At 48.2% G+C, this 15958-nt stretch overlaps 1 protein-coding gene across 2 annotated transcripts; it reads right to left on the bottom strand.

Annotated features, from left to right (window-relative positions):
- Positions 1-2274: 2274 nt before the first annotated feature.
- On the bottom strand, positions 2275-15665 carry TBC1D21 (TBC1 domain family member 21). 2 transcript variants are annotated; one of them, XM_005910274.3, is made up of 11 exons: positions 15606-15665; positions 8585-8692; positions 8348-8451; positions 7337-7431; positions 6460-6570; positions 6216-6316; positions 5243-5339; positions 4802-4902; positions 3447-3563; positions 2700-2783; positions 2275-2325 (listed from the first exon to the last, which is right to left on the bottom strand). In XM_005910274.3, the coding sequence occupies exons 1-11, from the start codon at positions 15663-15665 to the stop codon at positions 2293-2295; spliced, it is 1011 nt and encodes a 336-aa protein (XP_005910336.2). In that variant the 3' UTR covers positions 2275-2292. The 2 variants fall into 2 exon arrangements, with proteins under 2 accessions (XP_005910336.2, XP_005910337.2); XM_005910275.2 differs by lacking the exon at positions 8585-8692.
- Between the last annotated feature and the right edge of the window lie 293 nt (positions 15666-15958).

Here is a 15958-nt window from a genome sequence, read left to right as displayed (position 1 = left end):
TTGGCGCCACCGGCACCACCACCCATTGCCATCTTCTCTCCTAGAACCATTTTCTTCCTTCAGAGCACAAAAGGAATATGCAATTATATATTCTTCAAGGCAATTGTCTGGTTTCCACTCAACTGCGACTGCCATGGAAACAGGGATTGTGTCCTTCCTTTCCCCATGGTGGAATCCTCAGTGCCTGGACAGTGCCTCGCAGTACGGACTCCATAAATGTCTGTTGAATTAGCAAATTATTTAGACCCACACAATCTCTACACTGAAGGGAACTTAGTCTCTTGGATCTGAATGCTCCCCATAGTTCTACCTCAGGACTGGACTTTACTGGAGGGGAAAAAAACATGCGGTGATAAAAGTGATAAACTAAGAGAGGAGAAGCCTGTGCTGGCTCCGTGATGCACATGGTAACAGTGTGGGAAGATCTTAATCCGCAGGCCACCAGCCAGGAGCACAGCAGGTGAGCTGAGAGATGTTCAGTCTTCGAAGATCTTCATTGCCATCACTGTATCACTTGGAATTTATCTGAACCTGGATCAGTTCAGCATCAAGACTCAATCCAGCTCATCTTGAAGACAGACAGTGGTGTTCAGACATGCTCCCAGTAAGTCAGAGCCTCCTTGGAGGTAACTTGGAGGAAATGATGAGCTTCAAAAAGGGGTCTGAGAGAGCGATCACAGGCAGGCAGGCTTCTGGACTTCCCAACCAAATTTCAACCACAGAACTCTTAGTGCAGATTTTGTAATAATGGAGCTCCAGTAATTTTAAAATCAGATTTGAAAACCACTGGCCTAGAAGGCAAGTACTTGAATTGCTTAGTTGTGGAGTAGATGTTTGTCATTGATGTCCCAAGCAAAAATCATAAGCCAATTAATGCCACTAGGCCAAAAGAAGCATTAGAAGATGCACACGTGATATTTTTATGGACTCTTCCCAAGGTCACAGTTAGCTCATCTTTTATTCTGGTTCTTTGTTGAAGTGGAAAACAGTTTTGTTCTGAGAACTTTATTCCACACAGGATCCTTATTTAGATAAATTGTCTTGGGAACAGAAGCTTGAGGAAGTGCACAGTATATGAATTTACCCATGTACCCTCTTGCCCAGCAAATGCTGGCTTATTAACCTTGCAGAAAAGACCCTGGGGTGCGGGGGAAGCAGGATCCCACTCTTCCGAGTAACCCCCTCCATCAGAGGCATAGCAGACAAGAGACTCAGAGCCAGCCATGGATGGGAGATTGTCACCTGAGGGGAAGAAGACCAGCCACTAGTTGGGGACACAGTGCCTTTCCAGTGATGGTCACTGAGAGTGACAGGTGGGAGCAGGAGCATGACGATGACAGTCGTGCCTCACCCACAAGAGCCAGGTCCACAGCAAAACCACAGATCCCTCCCACCCATCAATCAGCCCCCTCTGAAAAAGTGTAGCCGCTGGGCAGGGCTCGTGTGTATGCGTACATATGTACATTCACACAGTAGGTGCGCACACTTGCCAAGCAGCTATGGGTCTGCCCTCAGGGTGACCCTCAGAGCATGGGCAGGCTGGGTGGGGGGCTTGGGGCAGGTGCACACTTTGGGGAGAGCAGGTGGCAGGAGCTTCTGCCCTCAGGGAGAGACTGCTCTGCCTGAGTCAGGGAAGAGATGCCACTATCTGGAGAGATTAAGGCTGAAAAGGGGAGTTTAGTTTGAGGCGGCATTTCAGGCTGAGAAACAAGATGTAATTGTGAGGGGCTTTGAAACCAAGGAAGGAGCCTCTTGCTAGCCAGAGATTTGTGCTGTATCCTTCCACAGGCTGCTGGGGAGGTTCTGGAAAAACAGTCATGTATGATTCATGTGTGGGGAGTATAGAAGAGCTATGGGGTGGGAAGCCCTGGGCTCTTGCCCCTCTCTAGACCAGGGATTGAGCAAGCATGTTGGACATGTCCATCTCTTCCACAGGAGGCAGCCCACTCAGAGTCAGTTATGCCCGAAACCCTTTGTTGCCTGGCGGACCACTGCAGCCTTGGAAAACCCGCAGCCCCTGAGGAGTCGCTGACCAGCACCGTCGCTTCCCAGTGTGTGCCCTTTCTCTAGCTCTCCCATCTCTCTTCTCATTAGACAATCCTGTCTCTACTCTCACTCCCCACCCCAGGAAAAACACTGCTCACCACAAACCATGACTCCAGAAGGCTGTTGTTATCACAGCTGTATTACCTACACCCTCACCGGAATGCCCCCTTGGACTTCATCCTGACCTCACAGCTGAAGTACCACCTCATCCTGTCCATGGAGGGCGTCTGTCCATTGTGAGCAGTCTCAGAGAAAGAAATCCTTTAACGACTGAGGAACCTGGGGGAGAGGAGGGTTCTCGCAGGTAGCGGTGGACAGACATCGGTCTGTCGCTCTCATTCTTCAGTTCATTCAGCAATGTTTCCCTGAGCCCCTGGGTGCCCAGCCCTGTGCCCAGATCTGCCCGGATGGATGCAGGGAATGAGGGATGAGGGCTGCGTTCTCAGGAAGCCCAGTCTTCTCTGTGAAGCACAAGTTATGCATGCGAACAGTGAGAAGTCTGTGCAGAGCAACCCCCGTGGGTTGGTGGTGGAGAATATAGCACAAGCTATGTCTCTGAAGTTGAATACACCTGCCATGGAGGGGGCTTGGGCGATCGGGGAAGGCCTCTTGGAGGAAGAAGGGAAGGAAGACAAATAATCAAAGTGACTTACATCCTTCTGGATGAGCTCAGCGTAAACTATGCAGGCAGCGGAGATCAGCTCGTCGGCATCGAGGTCAATGAGGTTGTTGCAGGCCTGTGCCGGAAGAAGGTGGGTGGAAGCAGGTCTCCCTGGGCACAGGCTGGCACAGGCAGCGACCCGCTGCTTCAAGGGGACGAGGCCGCTGCTCATGGCAGTCACTTGGGGCCACCCAATCTCTTCTCAACTAGCTTGGCACAGTGCCTGAATTTTACCATTGGAATTTTATATATTGGAGAGATGGGGAATGCAGTTTTCATTCTTGGCACTAGAGGGTCCCCAGGGTTTCCCCGAGTGCTTCATGGGATTCTGGGAGGACTCGTTTTATGATGGGGGTGCCATCTAAGATGTTTTGGATCACAGACTTCAGCTGCTTTTCAGAATTGTTGGAAAACTCTAGGTCTTTTGTCACAGGAGGACCCTAGGGCCAAAGAGTTAACTGTCAGTCAGTCCAGCCTCAAGGTTAAGAACCGTTCAGGGTCTTAGCTCCCCACCGCCGATGCTAAACAGGGGTACTGGCGATGATGATGGTTATCACGCTTCTGTGTCAGGCCTGTCTGGAGGTTTACATGAGCTGGTCTATACGAGCACTTGGCACAGCGTTTGGAGTATGTCAGTCTCCCCAGTATTGCCCAGGGGCAGCCAGGGCCTCTGAGTCTGTGTCAGGGGTCTCCGGGAGCCGGTGGGGCTGGACTGGGCTTTGCTGGAGGACGCTCTCACCAGGAGGATATCGTCGCCCGTCATGCTCTCCTGTAGCACCTGCTGGCGCACCATCTGCAGCATGCTGTAGGCCACCAGCACCTGGAAGTTCCTGCAGGGTTTCCCTGTGAGCAGCACCTGCAGGGGCCAGTGAACCTCAGTCTGGCCTGTGGTCAGATGCCCTTCGGATGGTGCGGTTCCCACCAACCACGTGACCTGTCAGCCATGCCTGGGCCTTGCTGCCCGTGTGCTCATTCATTGACTCTCATTCATTCATTCAACCTCTGGGGTTCTAGGCATTGTGTTTGCTGTTGGGGGACTCAAGGAAAAAGGCTTTAGGGATTCATCAGCTAGAGAGGAGAGACAGAGAAAGAGAGAAGGAAGGGAAGGAGGAAGGGAGGGAGCAGGAAAGAAGAGAGACAGGGGGAGAGAACTCCAAGAATGACTGGTTAACTCTGTAGCTTTGAGTGGTGCTTTGGCAAAACAACAGTTGTGTCAGGGGTGTCACTAAAGGCCTGATGGTTGAGCACAGAGATCAACAGGCCAGGAGTGAGGAGTGAGGTGGGGGGAGTTGACCTGTGGGGCGCTGAATGCCAGGCTGAGCAGTGGGCCCAATCCTGCAGGCAGCAATGGCCATAGGATAGGGTGGTGGGTGTGTTCCCCGGGGAGTGCATCTTGCCCTGGAGACTGGGGTCAAAGAAGTGTAGGTGTGACCTGTCCTTGGGGGGCCCCTCCTTCTCCAGGAGTCAGGGCTCAGAAGGTGTGGGCACTCAGGTGGAAGGGAAGGCCAAGGAAGAGGCAGCTGGGAAAGTGAAGGCAGAGTGAGGGCCCTTGGGCTGGCAGGGTGGCAGGGAAGCTGAATACAGACCAGCCTTCTGCTGCACGAGCCTCGAGGACCCTCCTGCCTGCACTGCCCTGAGAAGGTGCAGTGGAGGGATAAGAAGAACAGAGGGATCAACTGATGTTCTCACATCTCTCAACAGGGCAGGAGCAGGGCCACTGGCCCAATAAATCTCAATGAACTGTATCCAAAATGAAGTGAAGTGAAGTGAAGTGAAAGTTGCTCAGTTGTGTCTGACTTTTTGCAACCCAATGGACCCATGGAATTCTCCAGGCCAAAATACTGGAGTCGGTAGCCTTTCCCTTCTCCAGGGGATCTTCTTAACCCAGGGATCGAACCCATGTCTCCTGCATTGCAGGGGGATTCTTTACGAGCCGAGCCACCAGAGAAGCCCAAGAATACTGGAGTGGGTAGCCTATCCCTTCTCCAGAGGATCTTCCCAATCCAGAGATTGAACCCGTCCAAAGCTGGCAGTAAAGGGAAGCAAGGACAAGGGCCTCCCTGTTCCTCTGCCCCAGAGCAGCAGGCACCTCACCTCCCAGAGCCTCCAGACGTCGTCAAAGGTCTTGAAGGCACGTTGAAAGCAGAGGCAGAACCAGGGGAAGAGGGATGGCACAGCCCCCGCACCCTTCCCTTCTGTGGGGAGAGAAGCCCAGAGGCCATGGTCAGGGGATGGGAGATAAAGCGGAAACACACATGGGCGAACAACTGAGCACGGAAGCACACTTGGGAAATTAAAAAAAACCCAGGCTGTCACATTTCCATCTGCCCTTGGAGACTATTCGGGGTGGATTTTCAACTGTCCAGATCCTAACCCCATCCAGATGAACCCTTCTCCCGGGGCCGGAAGAAAAGACCAAATGATCTCACTTCCTCCCCCATGCTTGGGAGCTGCTGCCCTGGACTGGGTCCCGGCCCCCTCCCACGCCTTCCCTGGGGTTGAGGGAGGTGTATGGTAGCAGAGGGAGCCACTCACTTAAGTGCTCAGCGAACATGGGATCCAGGAAGTTGATCAGGGTGTTGAGCATGTCGAGGTTCTTCCCTACCCCGATGTTGATGACACAGCTGTGCTCCTGGGAGAGATGAGTGGGCAGGAGGGACCCCCTTGAAAGCACTAGATGAGTCAGCCTTGCTCCATCAACTTCCCAATGCTGGAGGCCCTGTGTATGTCTGGCTGGGCCTGGCCTGAGTCTCTGTATGTGTCTGGGTGTTGGAGCATGGGTGTTTATAAACACACATCTTGCCTGTGTGATGTGTGTGTGTAGTGGGGATGTAGAGATGGACCAGGTATGGCTCACAATGCAGTGAACTCAGATATTCTTCCAGACACATACCATGGGTCTGAACCAATCAGGACAAGAAAAGAGCAGTGGCATGTTGTTTCAGGGATGGAGAAGGGGATGAGGGTGGGTTCTGGGCAGCCTCTCACAGATCATGAGGAAAGGGAGTAACAGGGAGCAGCACCTTTAAAGCTCTCAACCTCACAGTGTGGGAATATCGAGTCCCTGGAGGGCCTGGGTGCAGGTCAAGTGAAAGTAGCGGTGAGAGACAACAGTGAAGACGAGGCCTGGAGTGTTTGGCTGAGGTTTGGGGATTCTACTATGGAGCCTGTAGGGAGCCCTGGAGGATTTGCAGGAGCAGAGCCGTGTTTGGGGCAGGACGAATGCCGGGGAAAGGTGCCCTCACTGGGCCTTTCCAAACCTTTCAAGGTCTGACAAGAGCTGGACCCAGTGCATCGCTATCCTCGTTTCTCAGTTCCAATGCTTCCACCCCCACAACCCGGAACAAACCCCACGGGGGCTGGCATTGCCTTTTTCTGGGAGAAGCTCCTCTGGGACTCAGAGGGCTGTTTCAGGGCTGGAGGAAATGACTGGGGCTGCCAGTGCCTGCCTAACCTCAAGGGGTCATTTGAGGAACTCGGAGGTCCCTAAGCCAGGCCCAGCTCTCACCGTTTTCTGTAGGAAGAACTGGAAAAGCCAGAAGGTCTCATGGTCATGTTCTACCATCAGCTGGAAAATCATCACCATCTCATGGAAGCCCTGCTGGTACTCTGGAGTGGATGGGGGGCCAGTGAGGAGGGGCCGGGGCGGGGAATGGTGGGGGGTTACGGCGGAGCCTGGGCTGGGGCAGGGCACTGTCCCAGGAAGGAGTTGAGAAGGGGGAGCTGAAGGGAGGCCCCACCCTGTGGCACACCTGCTTGAGTGTTGCAGACATAACTCAGGAGCAGGATCTTCTCCAGCCTCTTCTTATCGAGGAGGACATTGCCCAGGGGGTCTTTGTCATAGAGTTTTTTAATGTCGTATGCTAGGTTGGGGGCAAGGGACAGGTGGGCGTCACCAGATCACATCTAGCAGAATGTCCATGGGTGAGTTTATTACCCCCAATCCAAGAGGGTAGGACCCAGGACATCCTGGGAAGGGGGCTATGAAAAAATTTACATCGGGGACTTCCTTGGTGGTTCAGTGGTTGAGAATTCTCCTGCCAATGCAGGGCACACAGGTTCTACTCCTGGCCGGGACCTAAGATCCTACATGCTGCAGAGCAACTGAGCCCAAGTGCCACAAGTACTGAGTCCAGATGCCCTAGAGCCCATGCTCCAGGACAAGATGAAGCCACTGGAATGAGAAGCCCATGCAGTGCAACAAGAGAAAGCCCATGCGCAGCAACCAAAAATGAAATGAAAAAAGATACATCAGACCACCAAGCTTTACCCTTCACCACAACCTGAGCTGCCTGGAGTTTTTCCTGCCTCCAAATCTTTGACCAGTCTGTACCCTTTGCCAGGAATGTCCCTCCTTCCTGCAGTTCAAATCCAACCTAGTTCAAGGCCAAGAGGGGAAGAGATGTAAACAACCAGAGAAAGAGCATACGCCCAGGGACACACACTGGGCCGCTTGGGGCAGCCGGTGGAGCCAGGCTGGTAGGGTAACCAAGATTGAGCCGGCAAAATCCGCAGCATGTGTCAAGGCAGCACCCAGGAACCAGGGCACAGACATGACGTAGGAGGAGCCAGAGAGGAGGGCTTCCAACCCTCCCCTCTGCCGGGCCCCGCCCACCCTCCTCGGCTCACTGATGCTGTTCCGAGTCTCTATGAAGTTCCGGTGCAGGTTTTCCAGAAGGGGCTGAATCTTCTGGTACATCTGGCATAAGGCCTCGTAGTTCTTCCTGTGAGGACAGACCCGAGGCTGAAGGAGGCATCCTTCCCTCCAGGCCAGTCGGGGGAACTCCGAGCAGTGCCCTGACCCAGGTGGTGCGCGCTCCCTGTGCTGCCTCCCATCCCCCCAACTTGCCCAACCCTAACCATCCTCCGGGGGGGCACCTGGAGTGCAGGGGAGGTGGCTCTGTAGTCTGACCCCTGCACCTGAATCCTGGATCCATAGTTTAAGAACTGGATGTCTGCCATTAGGGGATATCATGACTGGGGGATATCACTGGCCCTCCCTAAGCCTCCGTTTCCTTGTCTGTAGAGTGGGGCTAACACTAGCGCCTGTGCCTCAGGATTGGAAGGACTGGATGAGGCGGAGTTTTGTGCCCATCATTGGAATGAGCTTAGGTGTGTGGTGGGCAGAATGGTGACCTCCAAAGATAGGTCCATGCCCTAACACCTGGAACTTGTGAATATGACTTTCTTTTGGAAAGGGGTCTTTGCAGGTATACTTAATTAAGGATCTTGAGCTGAATTATCCAGGTGGCCCTAGATCCCCCAACTGTCCTGGAGTGGTCTCTAGCTGGCCCCTGAGCATGTGGATATTCCCTAGCTCAAGAAGGCTGCACAGGCCTAGGGATGGCTGGGCTGGGCAGGGTGGCGGGGCAGCGTGAGGAGGTGCTAGGGTCGAGCTCAAGTTGGCAGGGTGTGGACTGGTAATCCCGAGCAGGTGGAGCATGCAGGGTCCAGGGTGGGGGTGGGGGAGGTGCCTGTGCCCCCTGTGTGGGGGTCCTGAGTCAGGAGAGCCATGGGGGTTTTGCCTCTTGAAAAGAGAAGTCCATCTGAAGGAAGCACCCTGACCCTAGCAGGCTGGGGTGGGCGCCCCCTCCCACCTACACTGTCGCCTCCCTCTTGAAAGGATCTGAAACGGTCTACCTCCTCGTGCTGTCCACCGTGAGCCGCTCGTCCTGGGAGCTCTGCCATGAGTAGTAGCCCGTGAGGAACTTCCAGGCTTCTGTCCTCACCGTGGGGTGCAGGCCCTGGGTGGGGGCAGAGGTGAGAGGTTGTGAGCCCCCTGAATGCCTGAAAGAGCCCCCTCCAATGCCATGCCCGCCCTGTTGCCCACCCACGCCCCCAGTCCAGGGTGAGACCGAGGGTAGCTTAGGACTGTACCCTTTCCAGGATGTTAACACAAATGAAGTCTCGTGACTTGGCCAAGTGACCGTTCTCATCAAAGAAGCCATCCCATTCCGTCTTGTCAATGGGTGGTTTTCTCTTCACCTGGCAAGGACAACCACGTCAGCCCTCGGTTAGGAACCTTTGGCTTTTCTTTAAGAGTGAGTTTTAAGTGATATACTCTGGATTTTGCAACATGAATCAAAATTCACAGCCTCAGACTCACTTCTGAAATTTAACCCCAGGAAATTACTGAAAACATATAGAAAAATGCTGTATGCACAATAATTTTCATTGCACACTACTTACTAGAATGAAAAAGGCAAGCACTCTCTAAATGTTGTGCAATAAGGGAATAGTTAAGTAAACTATGGTTTATATGCTCAATGGAATATTGTGAGGCATTTAAATCGATACAAGGAATGAATAATCTGGGAAAATACAAAATACAAAATGTTAATGGAAAAAAGCAGAAAGCAAAGCATTCAGAATGCATTCAGTCTGCATTCTGTCTGTGTACATACTCCATATACATGTTACATATTGTAAAAACCACACCTTATATACTCTTGAAGTGAATTAACCACTATAAAAATCCTGTTTGAAAAAAGACTGAAAAAAAAAACCCTGAAAAAAACCACCTAAAAACAAAACAATGATTATCTTTGAATGATAGGATTATAATTTTCCCTTTTTCTTGTATTTTCAAGCTTTTCTATAACTATATGTATACTTTTCTATAATGTATACTTGCCTTGATAATGGAAAAATAAAATAAGTACTAATTGAACACATCTATGAGATACATTTTACCTTTTCTAGAAGAGTAAAATGGTACATCATAAGGAATGGTTTCTGCTTACATAAGTGGTGTGTGTGTGTGTGTGTGTGTGTTGGGGAAAGGTGAGTGCAGTGCGTGCAAAATAATTTAAAATGCTCGTAAGACAATAATTAGGAGTTGAATTCCTATTGGAATAGGGGAAGATGCCTAGAGGAGTCTTGCATTGAAGAGAATATCTTGAAATGTCACATCTCAGTCTTGAAAGTATGCTGATGGACAGAGCTTGGCAGGTGACTAGACATGTCTGATATATATATTCCCAACTTCCCATTGATAGATACCTGAATATGCATAGGTGTGACTCAAACTTAAATTTGCATACAAGTCACCTGAAGATCTTAAAATTCTGATTCTGACTCAAAATGTCTGGGGTGGAAGCCAAGATGACACATTTCTAACAAACTCCCAGAGCATGCTGGGACCACAGGTGTAGAAAGGTGTTAGAAACAAAAACAGCACTGGAAATTAAGAATTAGAGCCCACAGGCCCAAATTTGGGGTAATTTCTGCTAACTCTGTTTGGTAGAGATGGATCGAGCAATATACTTTAATTACTCATACATGCTCCATCTTCTAAACCAAAATAGGATATATGGGCCCAAGAAGGTACAGAAAATCTTCGCTTTGGCCTAACCTTGGGAAGCAGGGTCTGCCCTGATGCCACGTCCCAGTTGTATAGACATTGTCGTCTGAGCTGATCAGAGTCAGGCTTCTGCCCTCTGACAGCAGTCATGTTCTCACAACCTGTACTCAGAAACTGCAACACTTGGCAGGAAGTAGAAGGGAATAGGAAGAGTAGGGCTGTGTCCTGGGATCTTTCATTATAGAGGGAATGACTGAACTTTAGGAATACATTTCCTTATGAATTTTAGTCAGTTGGTCAATTTCTACAAAAAAAAAAAAAGGGAGCTGTGATTTTGATGAGGATTGCATTGAACCTATAGATCAATTTGTGGAGAATTGATAATGCTACTGAATCTTCTGACCCATAAAACATAGTATATTTCTCCATTTATTTAGGTCTTCTTTAATTTCTCTCAGCAATGTTTTGGTGAGATTTTGGTATGTGTAGGTTATTCATTTATTTTATCAGATTTATTCACAAACATTTCATATTTTGGATGCTGTTGTAAAAGGTGTCATTTTTAAACTTTCAACTTCTAACTCCTCATTGCTAGTATTTACAGATATAGCGGATTTTTATGTTTTGATCTTGTATCCTACAACCTTGCTAACCTCACTTATTAGTCTTAGTAGCTTTTTTGGTGGGTCAATAGGATTTGTTATATAGGCCAGCAATCAGCAAACTATAACCCATGGGCCAAATCTGGCCTTCAATCCATTTTTTTTTCAAATAAAGTTTTATTGGCACACAGTCACGCCTGTTCACTCATTTGTTGTCCGAAGCTGCTTTTATGCTACAATGGCAGAGTTTAGTAGTTACAACAGAGAAGTATGGCACACACAGACTAAAGTACTTACTACTTTGACCCTTACAGAAAAAGTTTGCCAACCCTGACATAGATGGGCATGTTATCCATGAATAAAGGCAGTTTCACTTCTTCTTTTCCAAGCTGGATGTCTTTTATTTCTTTCTCATGTCTTATGCACTGACTAGAACTTCAAGGGCAATGTCAAATAAAAGTGGTGAGAACAGACATCTTAGCTTTGTTCCTAATCTTAGAGGGAAGGCATTTGGGCTTTTATGGTTCGGTGTGATGTTAACTGTAGGCTTTTTGTAGATGCCCTTTATCAGGCTGGGAAGCTCCCTTCTGTTCCTAGTTTTGTGAGCGTTTTATCAGGGATGGATGTTCTTCATCAATGGAGATGATCATACGATTTTTCATTTTTTAGCATGTTAATAAGGTAAATTACATTGAATTATTCTGAATGTTGTCATTCCTTGGATAAACCCTCGTGGTGATGTATTATCCTTTTTAGACATCATCGGATATTATTTGCTACAGTTTTATTTAGGATTTTTGCATCATTGTTCATGAAAGAGCTTGGTCTATAATTTTGTTTTCTTGTAATATTTTTGATTTTGATATCAGGGCAATGTTGGCCTCATGGAATAAGTAGGAACCTATTCCCGCTTTTCAATTTTTTTAGAAGAGTTTGTATAGAATTGGTATTATTTCTTTCTTCAGTATTTGGTGTAACTCACCAGTGAAGCCAGCTAGGTCTGGAGTGTTCTTTGTGGGAAGATTTTTAACTACAAATTCAATTTTTTTTTAGATTGAAAGATAGTGTCAGAAGAAATAATTTTATTTTTGACTTTTTAAAATTAGAGATTTATCAGAATAGGGCATTTTCCTTCTAATTCACTTTAAAAAATAAACAATGCAGGAAACAGCAAGGAATGAATAAATGCATAAAGCATAAAAATGATTGAAACCCAAAGAAATTAATTATGGAAACAAATGCTTAAGTTTCCTTAATAGTTGCAAACACTTTAAAAGCACTGGTTTTATTTTAAGCACTTTATATTTACAACTGTTTAATCTTCACAACCACCCATGAGGCAGGTGAGGTTGTTACACGGCTTTACGTGTTAGGGAACCAGAGGTCTAGAGGGTTAATTAGTGTATCTGAAGTCACACAGTAAGTATCAGAGCTGAGATTGAACCCAGAGTTGTTTGGTGCAAGAGTCAGGGTGCTTAACTCCAATGCCATGCCACCAGGGAGTGTAAAAGGCAAGGATTTTCAGTTTAAATAAAAGATATACACCCTACTCAAGCTGTTAGGTTTTCCAGGTGACTCAGTAGTAAAGAATCAGCTTGTCAATATGGGAGTCTGAGGAGACACAGGTTTGATTCCTGGGTTTGGAAGATCCCCTGGAGGAGGAAATGGCAACCCACTCCAGGATTCTTGCCTGGAAAATCCCATGAACAGAGGAGCCTGGTGGGCTACAGTCCATGGGGTCGCAAAGAGTTGGATATGATTGAGGGACTAAGCATTCATGAGAGCTGTTAACAAAAGGTATACATTAAAATTAAATGCCATAGAAAGATTAAAAAATGATGAACGAAGACATGAAAAAAGGGTTAAACATAATGATAGTGGCAAACTAATCAAAGCAATATGCACAGAACACTATAGTAAAAGATAGGGCATCGACATAATAAGGCAGAGATAATTAGAAACATCAAAAGAAGGCATCTGCTGAGCGCTCGGAGAATTTGCATCACTAAACCTCTACCTGCAACAGTTGGCCATCTGCCTACTTTGCCTTGGCTGAATTTGTTTTTAAAAAGCCACTGACTTCTTCCAGTAAACTCTGCTTCTCTCTGCCCAGCCTCTTCCCTGTATGTCCCTGGACCCAAGCAAACTACGGGGCACCCACAAGAACTTGTAAGACATTTGCTAGCAAGCCAAGGACAAGCTCAAAAAGCCTGACCACCGGCAGAGGCCTGCAGGTTGGTGCGGGGGTAGGGGGCAGAGGCAAGGTGGGTGGCGATAGGAATTTCCACAGGAAGTCCCCTCCCTCTCTTCACTAGTACATCAACATCGCCTGTCTATGCCAGAAAACAGAATCTGTATCTGGGGTTCTTCAAAATAATGGAGACGGTGACCTCAATGGCCACTCAAATCCACCTTCATCCTCCTATATTCCTCTATTCCTTGTTCCACCAACCTGTTAACACCCTGCCCACAATCTGGGTACAAGGACCTGGTCACCCAGGAGGAGAGTCTGGTAGACCGTGTGGTGCTACCAGCTCTGCAATAACACCTTTCCTACTCCCCTAGGAAGAGTACTGCTAGGCAAAGCAGGTATGGAAATCTCTTCCCGCCTTTGTGGTGTACCTCAGCAGGGTGAAACTCCCTACCGGCAAACCTGGGGAATGGTGGGCCATGCTTCCCCTGGAGAAGGGGGCCAGAGGTGGGAGCCTTAAATGGTTCAACCTCTCTAACAGCTGTTAGTGGCCCTTGCTGCAGGCATACATCTTTCCAGCCTCTTTCCCCCACTTCATCATTAGGTTAAGGATTTTCTCCAGTATTTTTTAGTGAAATAAGAAAGCCACTGGAGGATAAGAAAAATTTTCTTGATGGGTTTTTTGATGCCAAGTTGCTCTGAATCCTCATAGCAACAGTTGTTGTTTAGTCTTTAAGTCGTGTCCGACTCTTTGCGACCCCATGGTCTGCAGCATGCAAGGCTCCTCTGTCCTTTACTATCTCCTGGGGTTTGCTCAGATTCATGTCCATTGAGTTGCTGATGCATCTAATCATCTCATCCTCTGCTGCCCTCTTCTCCTCTAGCCGCCAATCTTTCCCAGCATCCATGTCTTTTCTAATGAGTTGGCTCTTCGAATCAGGTGGCGAAAGTATTGGAGCTTCAGCTTCAGCAACAGTCCTTCCAATGAATATTCAGGGTTGATTTCCTTTAGGATTGACTGGTTTGAGCTCCCTTGCAATCCAAGGGACTCTCAAGAGTCTTCTCTAGCACCACAGTTTGAAAGCATTGATTCTTTGGTGCTCAGCCTTCTTATGGTCCAACTCTCACATCCTGCGTAGCAACAGAGCCCCCAATAAAGCCTGAGTTCAACTGTGGACAAGACATACTCCCAACAGTAACCATAATCGTCTCAGAGATTCCTACCAAGGAAAGAGGGAGTGTCTCAAGGAGGGCAGGCATATTAAGAGTAGACAGTTTGAGGGAGGGATGTGTGTGACTTGAGAGAGTTATCTGGGTGATATTTATCAACCCAGGTGTGGAGTGTGTATCATCAGAGTAGTATAGTTATCTTTAAAAAATGGCTTAGGGACTTCCCTGGTGGTCCAGTGGTTAAGATTCCACCTTGCAATGCAGGGGATGCAGGTTCGATCCCTGGTTGGGAATTAAGATCCCATATGCCGCAGAGCAACTAGAGATTCGTGTGATGCAAAGAAGTTAGGTGCACATCAGAATGACCCCGAGGTGAAGCTATAGATTGATGGGCCCCTTGCCCAGAGTTTTGGGTTCAAAAGATCTGGGACTCAAGAATCTGCATTCCTTATTAGACCAAAGTTGATGCTGATGCTGCAGACTCAGTCACCACACTTGGAGAATCACTGATTAGGAGATGGACTCCACAGCTTGGTTTAAATACCCACTCTGCCACTGACTGGGCTTCCCAGGTGGTGCTAGTGGTAAAGAACCTGCCTGCCAATGCGGGAGGCATGAGAGATGCAGATTCGATCCCTGGTTCAAGAAGATCCCTGGAGGAGGGCATGGCAACCCACTCCAGTATTCTTCCTGGATGAATCCCATGGACAGAGGAGCCCGGTGGGCTGTGGTCCATGGGGTCACAAAGAGTTGGACATGACTGAAGCAACTGAGCACAGCACAGCTGCCATTTACTAGCAGTGGGTCTGTAGGAAGTTGCTTAGCCCCGCTGGTTCAATGTTCTCATTTATAAAGTGAATATAATAGCTTCACCCACCTCACAGAGTTATGATGAGACTGTAAAGAAATCACTTACAACAGTCATTGTACATACTAAATGCCATATGACAGTTTGTTATTTTATTATTATCCTTCTCTAAATTTAGAGAAATGAAGAGAGATATAAAGAAAATTCAAATCAAGGCCTGGTGATAACTTGCAATAAAGCAGTAACATTTAAAACTCAGGGAGAGAGGTACCCATTTTGCATTTCTGCTTTTCTATGTATCACTCTCTAAATCACAATGATTAATGAGACTTGAGATTGGTTAAGGTCATTATAATTAGTCACAATGATTTTGAAAAATATACAGTGTGGAAAATTCTGACTGAGGCTGAATTCTAATGAATAGCTTCTCTTATTAATTGGACGTGGAAACCACCTGCTAACAAAAGCATTACTGCCACCTGGTGGCAGCATACCAAAATTGTTGGCAAAAACACCAAGGAAAATTCAGCATCTTTAAGACAATTTGCAAACCAGGAACTCGTTAAAGTTAGAATGTCACTTATGGGAGAAAAGTAACACCGGCTTAGATAGAAGGGTAAAGGAAGGACTTGTGTTTTTCAGTCCTGTTGTCAGTGATGACGGTGAGACCAAGGTTTGACCTACCCTGCTCCACCTTCTAGGCCAGCTCAGGGTTCCAGTCCTTCCCACCCAACAGGGGAAAATAGCCCTAACAGGGGAAAATAGCCCTAATGCAAACCAGAGATTGGGGAGGGAGGGACTTGGAGCTGATGAAGAACACCTACCAGGATGAAGGAGGCCGACTGCCTGGCAGAGAGACTGTTTTCAGGAGAGAGGGTGGTCATGGCCCCTGCTGGCTGTCTTCAAGCAGCTTCTGACTGGAGTTTACTTGGAGCCCTAAGTGATGCTTTAATTAAGCAGGGGAAGGTGGTCTTCCTTTGGGGGGATGCGTTGCTTTCCCAGGAGGAACTGGGCCTCTGCTGACCTCCCATACTCGAACAGAGCCAGCCAATATGTCATAAAGCCCCTGGAATGCTCGTCACAATGGCCTTGGAACATGGGAGCATCCAACTTTAGAGGTAAGACACACCCAAGAACCAAGGGGACTAAACCTCCCAGTCACCCAGAAAAATTGTAG

This window comes from Bos mutus, chromosome 10 (genome assembly GCF_027580195.1).
Source record: "Bos mutus isolate GX-2022 chromosome 10, NWIPB_WYAK_1.1, whole genome shotgun sequence".
Classification (NCBI taxonomy): Eukaryota; Metazoa; Chordata; class Mammalia; order Artiodactyla; family Bovidae; genus Bos; species Bos mutus.
This window is presented reverse-complemented; position numbering and strand designations above follow the sequence as displayed.

Bases quoted from the DNA above. Each gene is read 5' to 3' on its own strand.
- TBC1D21 (XM_005910274.3), bottom strand. From the start codon at position 15,665: ATGACCACCCTCTCTCCTGAAAACAGTCTCTCTGCCAGGCAGTCGGCC. The intron at 5,340-6,215 runs GTGAGAGCTGGG...CATCTCTCCCAG, and splicing joins AGTTCTTCCTACAGAAAACG to GAGCACAGCTGTGTCATCAA. The intron at 3,564-4,801 runs GTGAGGTGCCTG...TGGCCCCTGCAG, and splicing joins ACGTCTGGAGGCTCTGGGAG to GTGCTGCTCACAGGGAAACC.